The following is an 18,603-nucleotide window of genomic DNA, read 5'->3' as shown; positions in this document are numbered from 1 at the left end:
GATCTTATATAGAGCTCTACAAGATAGGATATAGAGGATCTTATATAGAACTCTACAAGATAGGATATAGAGGATCTTATATAGAACTCTACATGATAGGATATAGAGGATCTTATATAGAACTCTACAAGATAGGATATAGAGGATCTTATATAGAACTCTACAAGATAGGATATAGAGGATCTTATATAGAGATCTACAAGATAAGATATAGAGGATCTTATATAGAGCTCTACAAGATAGGATATAGGGGATCTTATATAGAGCTCTACAAGATAGGATATAGAGGATCTTATATAGAGCTCTACAAGATAGGATATAGGGGATCTTATATAGAGCTCTACAAGATAGGATATAGAGGATCTTATATAGAGCTCTACAAGATAGGATATAGAGGATCTTATATAGAACTCTACAAGATAGGATATAGGGGATCTTATATAGAACTCTACAAGATAGGATATAGGTGATCTTATATAGAACTCTACAAGATAGGATATAAGGGATCTTATATAGAGCTCTACAAGATAGGATATAGGGGATCTTATATAGAACTCTACAAGATAGGATATAGGGGATCTTATATAGAGCTCTACAAGATAGGATATAGGGATCTTATATAGAACTCTACAAGATAGGATATAGGGGATCTTATATAGAACTCTACAAGATAGGATATAGAGGATCTTATATAGAACTCTACAAGATAGGATATAGAGGATCTTATATAGAACTCTACAAGATAGGATATAGAGGAGCCTATATAGAACTCTACATGATAGGATATAGAGGATCTTATATAGAACTCTACAAGACAGGATATAGAGGATCTTATATAGAGAGCTCTACAAGATAGGATATAGAGGATCTTATATAGAACTCTACAAGATAGGATATAGAGGATCTTATATAGAACTCTACAAGATAGGATATAGAGGATCTTATATAGAACTCTACAAGATAGGATATAGGGGATCTTATATAGAACTCTACAAGATAGGATATAGAGGATCTTATATAGAACTCTACAAGATAGGATATAGAGGATCTTATATAGAACTCTACAAGATAGGATATAGAGGAGCTTATATAGAACTCTACATGATAGGATATAGAGGATCTTATATAGAACTCTACAAGATAGGATATAGAGGATCTTATATAGAACTCTACAAGATAGGATATAGAGGATCTTATATAGAACTCTACAAGATAGGATATAGAGGATCTTATATAGAACTCTACAAGATAGGATGTAGAGCTCTATAAGATAGGATATAGAGGATATTATATAGACCTCTACAAGATAGGATATAGAGGATCTTTTATAGAAGTCTACAAGATAGGATATAGAGGATCTTATATAGAACTCTACAAGATAGGATATAGAGGATCTTATATAGAACTCTACAAGATAGGATATAGAGGATCTTATATAGAACTCTACATGATAGGATATAGAGGATCTAATATAAAGCTCTACAAGATAGGATATAGAGGATCTTATGTAGAACTCTACAAGATAGGATATAGAGGATCTTATATAGAGCTCTACAAGATAGGATATAGAGGATCTTATATAGAACTCTACAAGATAGGATATAGAGGATCTTATATAGAACTCTACAAGATAGGATATAGAGGATCTTATATAGAACTCTACAAGATAGGATATAGAGGATCTTATATAGAGCTCTACAAGATAGGATATAGAGGATCTTATATAGAGCTCTACAAGATAGGATATAGAGGATCTTATATAGAACTCTACAAGATAGGATATAGAGGATCTTATATAGAACTCTACAAGATAGGATATAGAGGATCTTATATAGAACTCTACAAGATAGGATATAGAGGATCTTATATAGAACTCTACAAGATAGGATATAGAGGATCTTATATAGAGCTCTACAAGATAGGATATAGAGGATCTTATATAGAGCTCTACAAGATAGGATATAGAGGATCTTATATAGAGCTCTACAAGATAGGATATAGGGGATCTTATATAGAGCTCTACAAGATAGGATATAGAGGATCTTATATAGAACTCTACAAGATAGGATATAGAGGATCTTATATAGAGCTCTACAAGATAGGATATAGAGGATCTTATATAGAGCTCTACAAGATAGGATATAGAGGATCTTATATAGAGCTCTACAAGATAGGATATAGAGGATCTTATATAGAACTCTACAAGATAGGATATAGAGGATCTTATATAGAACTCTACAAGATAGGATATAGGGGATCTTATATAGAGCTCTACAAGATAGGATATAGGGATCTTATATAGAATTCTACAAGATAGGATATAGGGGATCTTATATAGAATTCTACAAGATAGGATATAGGGGATCTTATATAGAACTCTACATGATATTACCGGTATACATGTTTACTGTAAACGCACTTCCTTTCCCAAGCGATTTACTTAGTCAAGTTCATCTCCACGAAAGAGCATCTATAAAATTTACCATATTTGACTCAATTAGTGCCTAGGGCGCTTACAAAAATAAAGCAAATGAGGGAGCGCATAGTAGAAAAAAATTTGGACTAGCCTTTCATAATATTATTCATCAAAGTAAGTCATAAATCAATTTGCAAAAGAAATCAGTAAGGAAATCAATACAATTTTAAATATTTTCAGTCTGCATTTCATTCAAATTTATTTCAAAGTAAGTGAAATTGAAGCCTAAAAAGGGGAAGGGGCGCTGATAGGGATGGTGGCGTTTATTGGGTTGAATATGGTTTATTGATAGGGATTTATTCAAATTCAAGAATATTTGTCTTCACAAACTAGATTTGAAATGCAAATCACAAATTTTAGTAGTCTCGAAAAAAGGTTAGTTTACAGTATACAGAGATTTCCATATACCAAAATGACATGGATTTGATTTACTGAATATCATCAATCGGTCCACCTCAATTCCAGTGATTATGAGGTTACAAAACACTGGAAAGTAGGACTAATTTGTTCTAACATTAATGTTAGAAAAACAGTCTTTTATCCTTAACCATGCTATACTTACTGTCTGACAGTGAAGGCTTCATCGCGGCCTGTAATGTTTAGAGTTTTCTCTATCCGCTGTATTATACTGAACTTCTGTAAATGGGTCGAGTTGAGCTCTTCTCTCGTACAGAAAGCCCAGGGTTTCAGAGTCTTGTATTCTGGGTCACTGAATATAGCATTTTCTGTGAATAACAAAATATAAATTTTACAAAATAAAGCATCAAAGTACCAGGTACTGTAGACCAACTTTCTTTCACAAATTTTGCGATCCAAGTAAGTTTGCAAAAATTTGTCTCCACAAATAGACATTTACATCATTGCTTCCAATAGGAATTTCCGGACAATTTTTAAATTCATGAATGTTAATCTTCATGAATTTTTAAAAAAATGGAAATCGTGAAATTTAGTAGCCATGAAAGAAAGTTGGCTTACAGTACAATATACAGATAAATACACACTCTAATTTGTTGTGTAAAATGTTTTTGTTTATTTCTATTATACTTCAAATGTAGTGGGACTGAAATGGGTCTATCATTGGCAACCAGCTAGCTCAATCGATAGATGATCTGATCGTGTTCGGAGGTCCCTGGGTTCGAGCCCTGGTATGACTTTTACATTGTCTCCGGTCATCTTACAAATGTGGCATTCAAGAAAAATAGGACCCGGGCATTAAAAACATTTCTTACTTTAGAGACTTTACTTGAATTTCAAATTGTTCAAATAACAGTGAGTCCTATAGTGCCGAAACCAGTCAACCATGCAGTTGATTCAACACTGAAAAACCAACAAGATGTTGTTACCGACTTCCTTAATATTTGAAAATGTAAATTCGTTTGATTTGAAAATGATGATATTGAAAATGTTCAATATCAGAATTTTATAAATTTATAATACATTGTATCAAATTAGTTATAATTTGATATAATTTATAACATAGAGATAAATGTGGTAATATGGAAATATTCAGAACATTTCCGTGTTATATCATAAGTGTTCAAAGGTTTCAGGTTCGATTCTTGGTCTGGCTACAACATTATTTCCTTTTCATGAAATTTGGTGCCTAACTAAAATACCTACTGTGGTGGTATAAGGGTCTTGTATGTCTTCAAGGGCAAAGACTTTGAAAAGGGAGGGAGGTGTACAGTGGGATTAGACTGGGTCGATGATTAGATTGCTAATAAAATGTGCTCCACCTTCTATACCAGACTCCCAAAAAAGCCAGAGTACCTGGGAAAAAACATCTACCTAGGTTTTAAACCCATGTGAAGCAGCTGTCAGTGGAGGGCTTAAGATGTAATAAATGTTGCCAAATGAATCAGCACCAATGAAAGACACCTACCAGTACACACATTAATATCTCCAGTTCGTGTGTATTAAAGGGAAAATTCAGAAACAGTATTCTGTTACATAACCACGATGAAAAATATGACATAAATGTATTGTTCTACATTCCTTATGAAACATATAACAAGAAATATTGACAAATCTCACGACATTGTTAAGTATTTTAATTGATTCTGTTGAAATTCCAAATTGTTGAACAATTATTTTTATTTACGATTAAGCAGGTACAACATGTATGCTGTACCCATACCCAAGCCAAAATCACTCACGTTAAACAAATGCAATACATAACCACTGAGAAATTTATATGAAATTATTTTTAGACAAGAACATGCACCTAATAACGTAAACACACTACTGTAAGAGTGATTTGAGTAGTTCTAGACAAAAATTTCTTTACTACACTAGCAAGGGTCAGGGTTCAGCATACAAGACATCCAACCACTATGTGTAATGGCGGACAGTAATTAGCGAGTTTGAACATTTCATTACAGTGGACTTTTCTGGCATATCAAAGTAAAACCAACTAATCTAATTTCTATTTGAACTGGTTTGATTCCGAAATATGTGCAAATTTAAATGTACTCTTAGACTGAATTGTCCCTTTAAATGAGTATGTGTACAGTTTCCATAGGATTATCTTTTTATCTCTTAGATAACCAGTGTACAAAGTTTATGTATTGTGTATAACACCAAAGATTGTCTATAGAAGGGTCCTAGATTTTGACCTGATTGACTAGGGCTTTCAAAAAAGAGCGTCCTAGATTTTGACCCAACTCAGGAATATAAAAAAGAACATCCTTGATTTTAACCTGTTTCAGAAATGTCTGTTAAAGTGTCATAGATATTGACCTGTGCTTTGATTGATAAAATGTTTACCCTGCAGCTACTGTAAATACTTGCACATCAAATATCATCCTACCTTCTGACCTGATAAAGATATGTACCGGTAATACAGGGTTTTACATAGATATTCAACTTGTATTCAATACATGTATATCTAAAATGCATAATATATATGTATCTGTTGAATATTCTCAGTGGATCATAAAAAATGACTGCATTTAAGTGTATTGATGAAAATGAATTTACTATGAAGTTTTTAACAAATCAGCCTTTTTCAAATTCATATTTCAGCTAGACTTGGTATGAAATATTAGTGAAAGAAATTAAAGCCACACTATACGTAACTATCAACAAAAAATCAAGTTAAATTCGACTCCGATATTGTTAGTATTTGTAGATGTAGTTGAAATTAAGATATCTTAAAGAATATTTGTAACGGTTTTTTTAATAACTTTAGTACAGCAGTTATTGAAAGTCGATAAAAGTAAGCATGCCTTCATTTTAAACTGGCCGCCATAGAAGTTACGATTATTACCGAACGGAAGTCGGAAAGTTCATGACCCACTTTTGGAAGAGTTCGGACAGACGTTACGTAGTAACGGTAGTCACATGACGTTCTCGGCAACGACGTTACAATGTCGGCTAACTTCGGCTTGTTTGACTAAGTGGGACCCACCTAGCGATGTTTAATATTTATTTGATTTTTATCAAAGTATTCTGAATCATAATCGCTCATCTTGACTTCGATTTAGTCCTGTCTCTGCATGATTTACAACAAAAATTTTTTTCAACATTCTTCTAAATCATGAAAAAAATAAGAAAGATGCGGATATTGGGCCTTTAATGCCAAGTATACTAATTAGTCTTCAGAAAGGATCAAAGATAATCAATTTATAATTGATGATTAGTTGTAATATAATTAAAATTAGACTTGTACATTGTAGTGAAGTGGAATTTTAAATTTTAATTAGATAAAATGTTGTAAAATGGTAACCCTTCCTATTGAAAACAATTTCAACATTTCATATCATTATTTATTAATTGGTTCAGCAAAAATACAACAAAATATATATATTTATTTTAAACTGTTTTACTTCTGATATTGTCATAGTAATATCATGTTCTCCTGGTTTAACAGGGCTGTGGAAAAACTTTGAAATGTACTCGTGTGTCCGATAAGTGCTCCTCTAAAAATCTACTTGTCTGAACGGTATTTTCCCTTGCCATCTGTATTTTCCAGTGAATTAAGCATATGTGACTGTATGTTAGTGTTGTTATAGCTGTATTCAGTTGATTGTCATAGTGATTAACGAGACATACATTGTACAGTTAACATAATTAAGGTCCAGGTCATAATCAGCGTCAGCAATTGTTTTTGCTCGTCCAACAAACAAGTATGCTGTCAACATTCATTTCTCTGACTGCATAATCCACTTATCTGGGAGAACAGACGAGTACATTTCCTCAACCCCTGCTTAAACAACAATTTTTCTCTTCTGTCATAGTATCATTGACATCTTCTTCCGGCTTAAACAATTTGATTTGAAGACATTCTCTCAAGTCTCTTTACAAATGAAGTTTAAGAAGGTTACAGTTGTAACATTTGATCATTATAATCCGTGTAAATTGAAATAATAAAGAAGTTATGATATGATTATTAACTGATCATCAGGTAGACAAACAATTTTACAGATAAATCCATTGGGGTTTTTAATTGATTTGACAATTCAAGCTCCAGTAGGTGACAAATACCGCAAACATATTTCAAATTAGACAGCAATAAACTTTAATGCGTTTCTTCTGGTGAACAACTGTAAAACGAGGTCGCAATATAATAATATATAACATAGGACAATTACTGGCGCTGAATAAGTAAAGGATGTAAATCAAATAAAACAATCACTATAACTGCAAAGATGTTTGCACAGGTCTCAAAATAATGAATTGACGTCCGAGCGCTAGTTTATTGAAACTTTGCCTATAAAACTTAACGTTAAATATATATATTACTTGGTCACCAATTGCATCAATCCTTTTCAGACCCGCTACACCCATTCCTCCTTTTTCAGAGTCTATGCCCTCCAAGACACATGAGGCACTTACTTATGACATCATCAGTCATATCATGTTTTATTTTTTTATTTTTTTTGTTTCTTGTTTTTTTTGTTGGCCAAGTTTGTAACAGGAGAGGAGAAAATGTATGGCGACCAGGCCGGGGCTCAAACTGAGTCAAACCCGGTACTTCGGAACACTAGCCGGATGGCTCTACCATGAAATTAATTGCGCTTCAGTACAACAAAATAAACATGCACAAATGTAACTGGTCTGTCTGACTACATAAGGGTATAACAACTAAACAAAATGGAACAAAATTGTTTCATACTTAATTCTCGTCTTCTCTGTTTCTTTTTAGCTCCTCCAAATATAAAATCTGTCAAGGTCTCTCTGTCAAAAGTTGCTTTCTTTCTTTCCGCCAACAAGTCGGGGTTGACATTTGATGCCATGGTCTCGTCTGCTCCTGTCAACTCACTGTGCAGGTATGCAAACCCTCGACAACTACAATCCAAGTTACCAACTCTCGTCGTCCCCTGACATTTGGACTTTAGCCGCTTGCGAGTGTAAAGTACTGGGGGGTTCCGAAAGAACAAGAAAAGAAAGTACATAGAATCAGGTTTTATATAATATAGTTCACCTATAAATCAAAACAAATGAATAAATAAAGCATATGTTTACATCGAGCTTTAGATATAAGGTCTACAATCAAAGTATGAAACCGTTTAAAATATGCGTTGAGCTAAAATGAAAGTTGAATGTTGAGTTACCCCTGAAAGGCCTCTCCCGTTTCTTCATCCGGGCAATTTCATTCCCATTTTTGTCAGCGCGCGCAACCCCTGGAAAATGGCGACTTCCAGGAGAAGCGTGGGGAATACGAGTGCACAGTTAGAAGATGATGATGCATTCGTTTATGTTTTTGATCGAAGAGACAGCGATGTTCCCGAAATCAAAATCCCAACTGGAGGTCTTTTCACCTACGTCGATTTCAAAGCACGCGTGCGTGAGGTGAGGTTTCGTTTTGAGGCACGTTGTGCTCATTTGTTTACAAACAAATTTGTCTGTGGAAGGAGGATATGGCCGAGTTCATTCATTTTTATGCAAAACGTAAAAGTGCATCACTTTTCTTGCATTGGAAAAATGTAAGAGAATTTATCAGTGAGTTCATTTTGAGAGCGTTTAAAGCTGATGGCAAGTAAGGAAAATACTTGCAAAGTGCAACAAAAAAGAAACAGACTTCAGTCAGTTACATTGAGTGTTGTGGTTTCACCCGTTCACTATCATTGATTAATAGACTGAAATCAAAGTTGCCAGCTATTCTTGCACTGAACCTACTCATGCATTTTCTCTTTCAATTCAAAATAAGTGCTTTGCATTGATATTGGCAGGTTGTGTTAGATTCTTAATCTTAGAAATAATTTTTTGTTAGATTTGTAACAGGAGAGGAGGATGAAAATGTAGCAGCCAGACCGGGATTCGAACCAGTGACCTCCAAACACTAGCCAAATACTTTAACTGACTGAGGTTCCACCCAGTCCGATCCTGCTACCTCTTTTTGTGACCATGTTGTTTAAATGTTGGAATATGATTGCTCAGACTGGGATCCTTGCACTTAAAACAGATATAGGGGTTTTTTGTTTTCCACAACAAAGAGGAACCCGGCAAGGGGCGGACCTCCGGGGGACTGTTGATTCCCGTTTATAATGTTTAAATAAATAAAGTTTCCCCAAAATCGTGGATTCGTTTATTTAGTAATTTTTTTAGTTATTTACAAAAACTGAGGTCTACCAGTCGTCCCACTAAATTCCTCTCCCGGATTTTCCCGTGTCCTCCCAAGGTTAAAGGGGCCTGTATCACAACAGGTTTCGATCTCTAGGGATGTAGCGGGGGAGCACTGGACACGAGTTCCAAATAACAACAAAAAAAAAAACTCAAACTAGTTAAATACAGGTTACAGAAAATAAACGAATTCTATTTATATCTAAGGGGGATCACAAAAGTAATATTTTAGGACGTGGAGAAAGGGAATTAATATTTTACCATAGTTGCCTGATGTAGGAACAAAACGTACCCAGTATGGAACAGGAATAAAGCATACTGTCGTTCGTATTAGGTTTTAGTGTAAAAAAACCCTAAAATTAGATAAGCTTTACAGAAATAACAACTAAAGGTCCATGTGGTTTTCCCCAAACCACAGTCCTACAAAAAACAACCTATCGGGGAGGGGGGGGACTAACCGACCCTTACCAAAGGTTTCACCAAACTCTAAAAAGGAGGGGGGGGGGACCATAAAAACTAAAAACTGCGTAAAATAGGTTTCCTATGGGGATTGTCTAAGCCCTATAAAGGCCCCGTGACGGGAATCCCCTTACGACACTGGTGCGGGAAAACTAGGGGTTTTCCTATGGATTGGTCTAAGCCCTAAGCCCTGACAATCCCCTAGAACGACACAAACCCTTGTTAGTCATGTAGCTCTAAGTATAAACCCAAATGGTAGTTCAGAGACCCCGCAAGTGTTGCACTGTTGACAGTCACTAGGAGATAGTAAAGTCTGAAATTACTACGTTTTATCTGAATTATTCAGACTTTCCTTGTGGAATCAGACTAGTTTTATTATATTCAGACAAATTCTGAAGATTCAGACACGATTTTTTAAATTCAGATAAGTCACCTAAAATTCAGACAAATGTAATCTAAAATTCAGACAAATGTCATCTAAAATTCAGAGTTGTCGCTGAAGATATTGGCTCCCTGCCAGCAGTCACCGTCGATTAGGTACTGGCCCCCTGCCAGGGTCGGTCACGGCTGAGCGCACGGCTTACCTGTGTTTCAGCTAGCCAGAACTGGCCAAGTGCCAGGTCCCAGCATGAGCTACCGGTTACCGAGACATCAATCTGTCATGGTAGTATGTCAGGTGAATGGAGTGAAGCTTGTTAAATAATCTCAAATTAAATCATTCTGAAACAGATATGTTGTCTTGCTATTGTTTTTTTTTCCATTACAATTGCAAAATTCCAGTGTGACCTACCGGTTGCAGGGTATAAGTAATGGTACTGTATTTAATCAGGTAAGAGAAGTGAAGTTTTTGTAACTTAATCTGAATAAAATTCATTCCGAAAACTGAAGCATTGTCTTGTTGTTGTTGTTTGTAAATAAATAAAACTGCCAAATCCCAGTGTGAACTACCGATATCCGGGGCATAAATCATGGAAATATATCAGGTAAAAGGAGTGAAGTTTTTGTAAAAGGATCTGAATAAAATTCATTCCGTAATTAAACAGAAGTATTGTCTTGTTGTTGTTTGTAACTAAATAAAACTGTCAAATCCCAGCTTGAACTACCGATTGCCGGGGTATAATTTAATGGTAGTATATCAGGTAAGAGAAGTGAAGTTTTTGTAAACGGATCTGAATAAATTCTTTCCGGAATTAAACGGATGTATTGTGTTGTTGTTTGTAAATAAACTGCCAAATCCCAGCGTGAACTACCGATTGCCGGGGTATAATTAATGGTAGTATATCAGGTAAGAGAAGTGAAGTTTTTGTGAAAGGATCTGAATAAAATTCATTCCGTATTTAAACAGAAGTATTGTCTTGCTGTTGTTTGTAACTAAATAAAAATGCCAAATCCGAACGTGAACTACCGATTGTCGGGATGTAAGAAATGGTAGTATATCAGGTAAGAGAAGTGAAGTTTTTGGAAAAGAAACTGAATAAAATTAATTCCGGAATGTAATATAAAAAATTGTCTTGTTGTTGTTTGTAACTAAACAAAACTGTCAAATCCAGCGTGAACTACCGATTGCCGGGGTATAATTAATGAAAGTATATCAGGTAAGAGAAGTGAAGTTTTTGTAAACGGATCTGAATAAAATTCTTTCCGGAATTATACGGATGTATTGTGTTGTTGTTTGTAAATAAACTGCCAAATCCCAGCGTGAACTACCGATTGCCGGGGTATAATTAATGGTAGTATATCAGGTAAGAGAAGTGAAGTTTTTGTGAAAGGATCTGAATAAAATTCATTCCGTATTTAAACAGAAGTATTGTCTTGCTGTTGTTTGTAACTAAATAAAAATGCCAAATCCCAGCTTGAACTACCGATTCTCGGGATATAAGAAATGGTAGTATATCAGGTAAGAGAAGTGAAGTTTTTGGAAAAGAAACTGAATAAAACTAATTCCGGAATGTAATATAAAAATTGTCTTGTTGTTGTTTGTAACTAAACAAAACTGCCAAATCCCAGCGTGAACTACCGATTGCCGGGGTATAATTAATGGTAGTATATCAGGTAAGAGAAGTGAAGTTTTTTGGAAAAGAATCTGAATAAAATTCATTCCGTAATTAAACAGAAGTATTGTCTTGTTGTTGTTTGTAACTAAACAAAACTGTCAAATCCCAGCGTGAACTACCGATTGCCGGGGTATAAATTAATGGTAGTATATCAGGTAAGAGAAAAAAAGTTTTTTGTGAAAGGATCTGAATAAAATTCATTCCGTATTTAAACAGAAGTATTGTCTTGTTTTTTGGTAACTAAATAAAACTGCCAAATCCCAGCGTGAACTACCGATTGCCGGAGTATAATTAAATGGTAGTATATCAGGTAAGAGAAGTGAAGTTTTTGTAAAAGGATCTGAATAAAATTCATTGTCTTGTTGTTGTTGTTTTTAACTAAATAAAACTGCCAAATCCCAGCGTGAACTACCGATTGTCGTGGTATAAGAAATGGTAGTATATCAGGTAAGAGAAGTGAAGTTTTTGTAAAAGGATCTGAATAAAATTCTTTCCGGAATTAAACAGAAGTATTGTGTTGTTGTTTGTAAATAAGTAAAACTACTAAATACCAGCGTGAACTACCGATTGCCGGGGTATAATTAATGGTAGTATATCAGGTAAGAGAAGTGAAGTTTTTGTAAACGGATCTGAATAAAATTCATTCCGTATTTAAACAGAAGTATTGTCTTGTTGTTGTTTGTAAATAAGTAAAACTGCCAAATCCCAGCGTGAACTACCGGTTGCCGGGGTATAATTAATGGTAGTATATCAGGTAAGAGAAAAGAGGTTTTTGCAAAAGAATCAGAATAAAATTGCTCGGGCACTTTACCTGTGAGTTGCAGTGACATGGATCAATTACTAATTAGCGTACCTGTGGCTGTCAATCAAACCACAGGAGGGCTTTCCCTGCTATCAGTATGTGTGATCCCTCATTGTCTTCGTAACGTTTTGCCCGCGGCAAGGTACTTTGCTTAGTTAACACTGGTTGTGATTTAGTTTACAATGGTTGTGATTTCCCCGTGAGTTATTCCAGAGACGTAGACATAATATAACAGAGACGTAGATAAAATAAATTATGTATGTGTCTGGTTATACACACTTTTTTTTAAATTAGGACAACTCGCTACCTGTTTGGTACTATATTCTCATGATGTACGTATCGTCTTGTGTTGAAATTAATATTTTAAATGAAACATATGAACGTTTTTACTGAAAATGAATCATATTTACGTTAAGTTTATAGAAACGAAAACTTGCTGGACATGAAGACGAAATATATATTATGCGACTTGAACTTCTCGATATTTCTGAAAAAGATGCCTTTATTGAATGTAAACAAATAAACAAGAAATGCCCACAGTAAGAATATTGGGACGTTGACCGACCAGTTAGCCGGCCGGACACAGGTAAAGTAGCTGTGCCAGCGAGGCATGGTCGCACAGCAGGAGTCTTCACACCTCCCGGTGAAGAATATAGCCTCCGGGCCAGGCTTGAGAAAAAGTCGTAATTTACTTTACAACTCGTAACATAACTTTACTATTCGTAATATAACCGTAATTTTTACGAATATGATAAGAAAATACTATGTGATTTTACCAAGCTGCTTTATCGTTGAATACTTAACAGAATACATAATGTATTGCTGGCTTTACGATAAGAAATTAACCAGTCATGTTAATTTTACATTTCATATTACTTTGTTTTCTTTTTCATAATGAGGAAAACGGTATAAAACTAGTATATTAATAATCCGAAATAACAGGCCAAAATATAAATTCAAAGTAAAATCAAAATCATTTCTATGGAATATATATTCAGCCACTATAGGGCCTTCTTCAGTCCGAAATAACACTACCACAACGTGTTCGTCTACATGTTTGTGTTTACATCTATTGTTTTCTTTTTATTTCCAGAGTGTAGAGGTCCCGTGGTATAGCGATGACGCCGGGGCCAAAATGACTACTGATGGATAGAAGAATAGATTACAACGGTTATTTATATTATTGTATATAACGCAATTCAATTGGTCATTATTTTAACATTGACCTAGTCAAAAAAGAGGAGAATGTGGCAAGATAAATACAAGACGAATGGAGGGTTGATTGATTTTTGATATAGTCGGCGATGTAAGATTACTTTTGAAACAATATTCTGTGCGTATATAGACTGCTTTCTCTGTCAGGTCACACGGATCACCATAATTATATAATTACCTTTACATTCTATTGCAGGTTGTCATGGTTACCAACGGTAATTACCCCTCTCCTGAGTAATAATTAGATCACATCTCACCCTAAATATGACCAATCAATCAAACCCTAACCCTAAAATATGTACCGATTACCTCAGACCGGTAGGTGTGACAGGTTGTGTATATTAGAAAAACATCACACATACTGAGTATCCAATGAATTATCTGCTAAAGGTATCTGCAGGCTTTGTCTTCGTTGTAAGTCTGGTTTGAAACGGCGCTTTATCGACTGAAAATTCCTCCCAATCTCGGAAGAGAAGCATTTTTATAGCAGATTCATATTATAAATATATCTTAAAAATTCTTGTATTGTAGAAAGTAATATCAAAATGCTTGTATTGTAGAAAGTAATATCAAAATGCTTGTATATAGACAAAATGAGATATGGATATTTTGCAACAAACAGCAGCACTGATTTGTCACCAACAAATTTTGTAATATCTCAAAAGTACAATCTAATATCTAGTCCCCTTATAGATCGGTACCCAAAATACCCAACCCATATCAGAGTACTCGACATAAATTATATTCATATATCAGCTTCGTTATTGTGTGGGTCGATCTGCAGATTGAGGGAAATCCAATGTAATCATAATATTTGTGAAAGATGTAAATGATTCAGTGATTTACGGGACTTGCCTAGACGAGTCCAGGACTCGTCAATTTCCTGTAGGACTCACCAAAATTTTGAGAACCCTCTATATTTCTTTGTACTGGGACTCGTCAAAATTTGAAATTTAGTGTGCTGGACTCACCTTAAAAATCCTACATAAATTGCTGATGATATTGTAACTTTTTTTAAGCATCAATAGGTGATTTTGTAACATTAGACATGTTATTTTTCTGCACATGCACAACAGGTAGTACAAAAGAGTACCTAGTCTTCATTCCGACCGCCTCATTTTAAAATCTTGTCTTTTGTATTGTCAGGCACTTGAGATAAAGAAATCAGAGAATTTTGTTATCGCTACAACCAACAGAGAAGAAATTAAAGATGACGACTCCTGGGGTATGTGATTGATATGAAATTTGTTTTTATACCAGATTTGATAAATTCATCATAACAAGTCTGTTCTTTAACTTTCTATAGGAAAGACTAGCATGTATCTAAAATTGTTTGAAAACTGTGTGAATCTGTATTGTGGATTCTCACTAAAGCTTGCAAAACAAATTAAAAAATAAAAAAATATTTGCCATTCATAAAGTCTGATTTAGTTTAAAAACTATGAAAAATTAATAATATGGCTTTGAACTTGAAAAAAAAGTATCGGCAACATTTGAAATTTAATTAAGACAAATTATTTAAATTATAATAGAAGTTTTTTTACCTTAATTTTGCAAATACAATATTAAACTGTTAAAAGTAACATTCCATTGCCAACTCTGTCAATTTTAACAAGGTTTGTTTGTTTATTTATGCAGATATTATCGACAAAGGAGACACCCTGTACATATTGCGGAACATTCAGCAGGAGTTATGTGCCCCTGCACAGCAAAGAGTCAGCTATTTACCACATTACGATACCATTGTCAAAGGTGGAATGTATGAATACTACGCTTCAGAAGGACAAAATCCACTCCGTAAGGCATTTATTTTGAACAGATTTCTGTTATACATTATTTAATTGAAAATTCTTACTAAAGTAAAATAAAATATGCTTGTACATTTTACAAGTATGATTATTATGGGGCAAAGAATTAATCCGAAACCCGGTAGACGAAATATTTTAGCAAATTTTAAGGTTTCAAGACACACATAAAGCAGTCATGTGATATAGAATTAACAATAGAAAATACAAGAGACGTGTTAGGAAACAAACACTATTATATAATAAAAAGGAAACCCTTAGGTGACCAGAGGTGGGATCAAGCAAAGTTTTGTCATGATCTTCTAAAGAATGTTTATTTGGAACTGTTGAAACGGCCAAGATGCTGATGTGTGATGTATACAAATAAATTCATTCTCCCTTTCACCGGACAATATGAATTAAGGTTTTGTCCATCCATCAATCAGCTCCACCTTCTTTTTCTCTGTCTTGCATTTTGTTGCTCCAATGTTTTTTCTGGTAACTATATCTGAAATATTGAGTTTTTATTTCCAGCCTATGCCTTTGCGGAGCTAATTGACAATGCTTTAGCTGCCACATCCAACAATCTGGGATCTCGCTCCATAGAAATACGCCTGGTAGGTTTGGTATCGGAGAGTCATCAAGTGACTGATTGATTCTCTGTTATCATTTCAGATATACATATTTTTTTCATTTTCTATGAATACCACATAATAGCACAAAAACTGGGGCAAAGGGACAGGATAGCAATTTTTTTTGGTCAAATTACTTTCACTGTTAATCATAGTGATTAGTATTATCAGACTATTCCATAAGGATACTTTTCCAAATTCTTTTCAAATTCTTGAAATACAATTGATTTCGGAAATTCACAATCAAATTACCAATTTATTTTTTCCAAAAAATCAGGTAAAATAGTCCTCGCTTAAAATGGGGGTTTCAAGATGTTTGTAACATACATCTTCCTGTCGGTTAGTCCCACCTTCCAGATATTGTGCCTTCACAAAAATCACCTCAAAATATGAGTTTACAATCACTGGAAGGAATGACTTTTCAACTGCATGTCGTATATCACCCACATTATTTTGGTTTCTCGAAATCACTGAGTAAATGTCAAGAACATTTATAAAGTTAGGCACCAACTTTATAGAGATTTTAGTGCTTGGTTTTTCACAGGATAAATATAGTCATAATTCAATTGTTCCTTAATCCTCAAATGACTTTGTTAACAGCACATTGATGACGGTAACCCTAGTAAAAACTGCGTCTACGTCATCGACAATGGAAAAGGGATGACACCACGGCAACTCAACAACTGGGCTATTTATCGTCTTTCAAAATTTATCCGCAAGGACAAACGAGGAAAAGTGTAAGTTATCTTTGTAAACAAATGATGTTTGTGTAGAAAAATCTCCAGGATTGATACTAAAATAATATTAATCAGTTTTAATTAGACTTTTTAATGTATTTTTGAAGCCTATTTTCACAATGTTTTACTCAAAATATAACCATAACAGTATTTACAGTAATTATACCATATTTGCCATAATTAGTGCCCCTCCCCCTATTTGCGACCACTTTTCTTGAAAAGAGTTGGAATAGTATAAAAGCCCCCATCCCATGGATTTAACAACATGTGATGCCTCTAACACCAGAATTATATCCCATATAACATGAACAAGTGTTTTACAATGTTAATCACGACATGATAATGTGACATTGTGTCTCAAAGGATAAAAGGCATATGCATGTTTACTGTAACAGATTAATGTATCATGAGTACAAAAAATAAATAAATATGGCTGACTTGTCCACAACTTTTTTTTTTTGTTCATTAATAAGCGCCCCCTTTGTTTCAATTATTAAGTGCCCTGTGCACTAATTACGGCAAATATGGCATATGTTGTTTGATAGAAGCGTAAAAACAGTGAAATTTCATCAACAAGTTTCACATAATCAAATCCCTGATTTAAAGATAAATTTTCAAGCTGTGTCATATATCATATTAACAGACTCCAAATTACTAAAGCTATGACTGTGATAAAATTATTACAGGTAAAATTGATGATATTAAAACTTTGTTGATTGGATCGTCTCTCGGATTCAGCTATTACCTGGTTATGTTCGATGTGTTTGTAACAGTCCAGGTTTTATCCGCGTCTCTTTTTGTTAATTGCAGAGTCTTTACAAGGTGATCAAACACATTAATTTTCATTTTGATGGTCAAAGTTCAGTGGCAGAGCTGCTATACATGTATAAACTATACAAAAATGCAAAAACAATCCTCTCATTCAGGAAAATAAATAATTTTGTACAAAGAGAATACATTTATTAAGGTGTTAAATTGGCAAAATATTTTATATATTTCTGACATTCTGTCACTAGCCTTGGACCATTGGGTTAAAAGTCTGGTGTCTGGAGTGAGTTATGTACCCCTGTCTTTATTTACCACCACATTGTGGGTCCTCATTAATTATGAAATCATTAAATTTCAATTAAATATATTATATGAATGATGGATTATTGATCCTCAATCTTGGATCTTAATGAGTTCCTTCGATATAAGTTACCAAGATATTCAGCTTTGCTACTGAACTCTATCACTTAAAATTTGGGCTTTTGCAAAATTATTTGTGAAGGAGAGATGGATGGCACTTTTATAGAAATCAGGCCTTCTTTTTAGGTCAACCATGATTTAAAGATGCTCCACCGCTGACAGAGCTTAATGATATTCATCATTTGAACAATAATCGGTGTTTAATGGTGTATATATATGTCTAATTAACACAGAAAATAATAATAAATAATTTATTTTGCCTTTGATGCATGCGCAATCAGTACTTCATGCTATATAGGATATAGTGCCACAGAATTTTTTCGGGGTGCAATTAATTATTTTTCATATTTATAACTTAAAGTAAAATTAGAAGGTCAAACTGTTCAATGGTGGTAATGGTGTAAAGTAAGTAACTTTTGTAACTAAAGAAAAATACTGAATCGTCTGCTTCTGTTTTTGATAGTGAAAAAATACCATTTGTCAGCGGTGGAGCATCTTTAAACAGGTTATAATTCAAGATTAGTTGACATTGTCTCTGAATCCTGATATGTTTAAATATGGGGGTCTCTAAAAGTGATATATTTAGATATGGGGTCTCTAAAACATAATATATTGGCTGTTGGGGTCTCTTAAATATGTTCAGATTTTGGTATCTCTAATTAGTTATATATTTGGAGGTGGGATCTCTAAAA

At 34.2% G+C, this 18,603-nt stretch overlaps 2 protein-coding genes across 2 annotated transcripts in view; one reads left to right on the top strand and one right to left on the bottom strand.

The window, feature by feature from the left end:
• The window catches only part of LOC138309862 (peroxisomal acyl-coenzyme A oxidase 1-like), a 33,003-nt gene extending 25,184 nt beyond the window's left edge, over positions 1 to 7,819 (bottom strand). The window contains exons 1-2 of the mRNA XM_069251104.1: positions 7,593 to 7,819; positions 3,039 to 3,201 (exon numbers count right to left, since the gene is read on the bottom strand). Of these exons, the coding sequence (XP_069107205.1) occupies positions 3,039 to 3,201; positions 7,593 to 7,713 (284 nt within the window). The 5' untranslated portion in view covers positions 7,714 to 7,819. The remainder of the gene's footprint in view (positions 1 to 3,038; positions 3,202 to 7,592) is intronic.
• Positions 7,820 to 8,096: 277 nt separating this feature from the next.
• LOC138308485 (structural maintenance of chromosomes flexible hinge domain-containing protein 1-like) overlaps positions 8,097 to 18,603 on the top strand; it is a 70,702-nt gene continuing 60,195 nt past the window's right edge. Inside the window, 5 exon segments of the mRNA XM_069249482.1 lie at positions 8,097 to 8,269; positions 14,717 to 14,795; positions 15,209 to 15,367; positions 15,889 to 15,971; positions 16,587 to 16,723. Of these exon segments, the coding sequence (XP_069105583.1) occupies positions 8,108 to 8,269; positions 14,717 to 14,795; positions 15,209 to 15,367; positions 15,889 to 15,971; positions 16,587 to 16,723 (620 nt within the window). The 5' untranslated portion in view covers positions 8,097 to 8,107.

The sequence above is a fragment of the Argopecten irradians genome, chromosome 15 (assembly GCF_041381155.1).
Source record: "Argopecten irradians isolate NY chromosome 15, Ai_NY, whole genome shotgun sequence".
Taxonomy (NCBI): domain Eukaryota; kingdom Metazoa; phylum Mollusca; class Bivalvia; order Pectinida; family Pectinidae; genus Argopecten; species Argopecten irradians.
The sequence above is the reverse complement of the archived record's forward strand: the minus strand, read 5'-3'. Positions and strand labels throughout refer to the sequence as shown.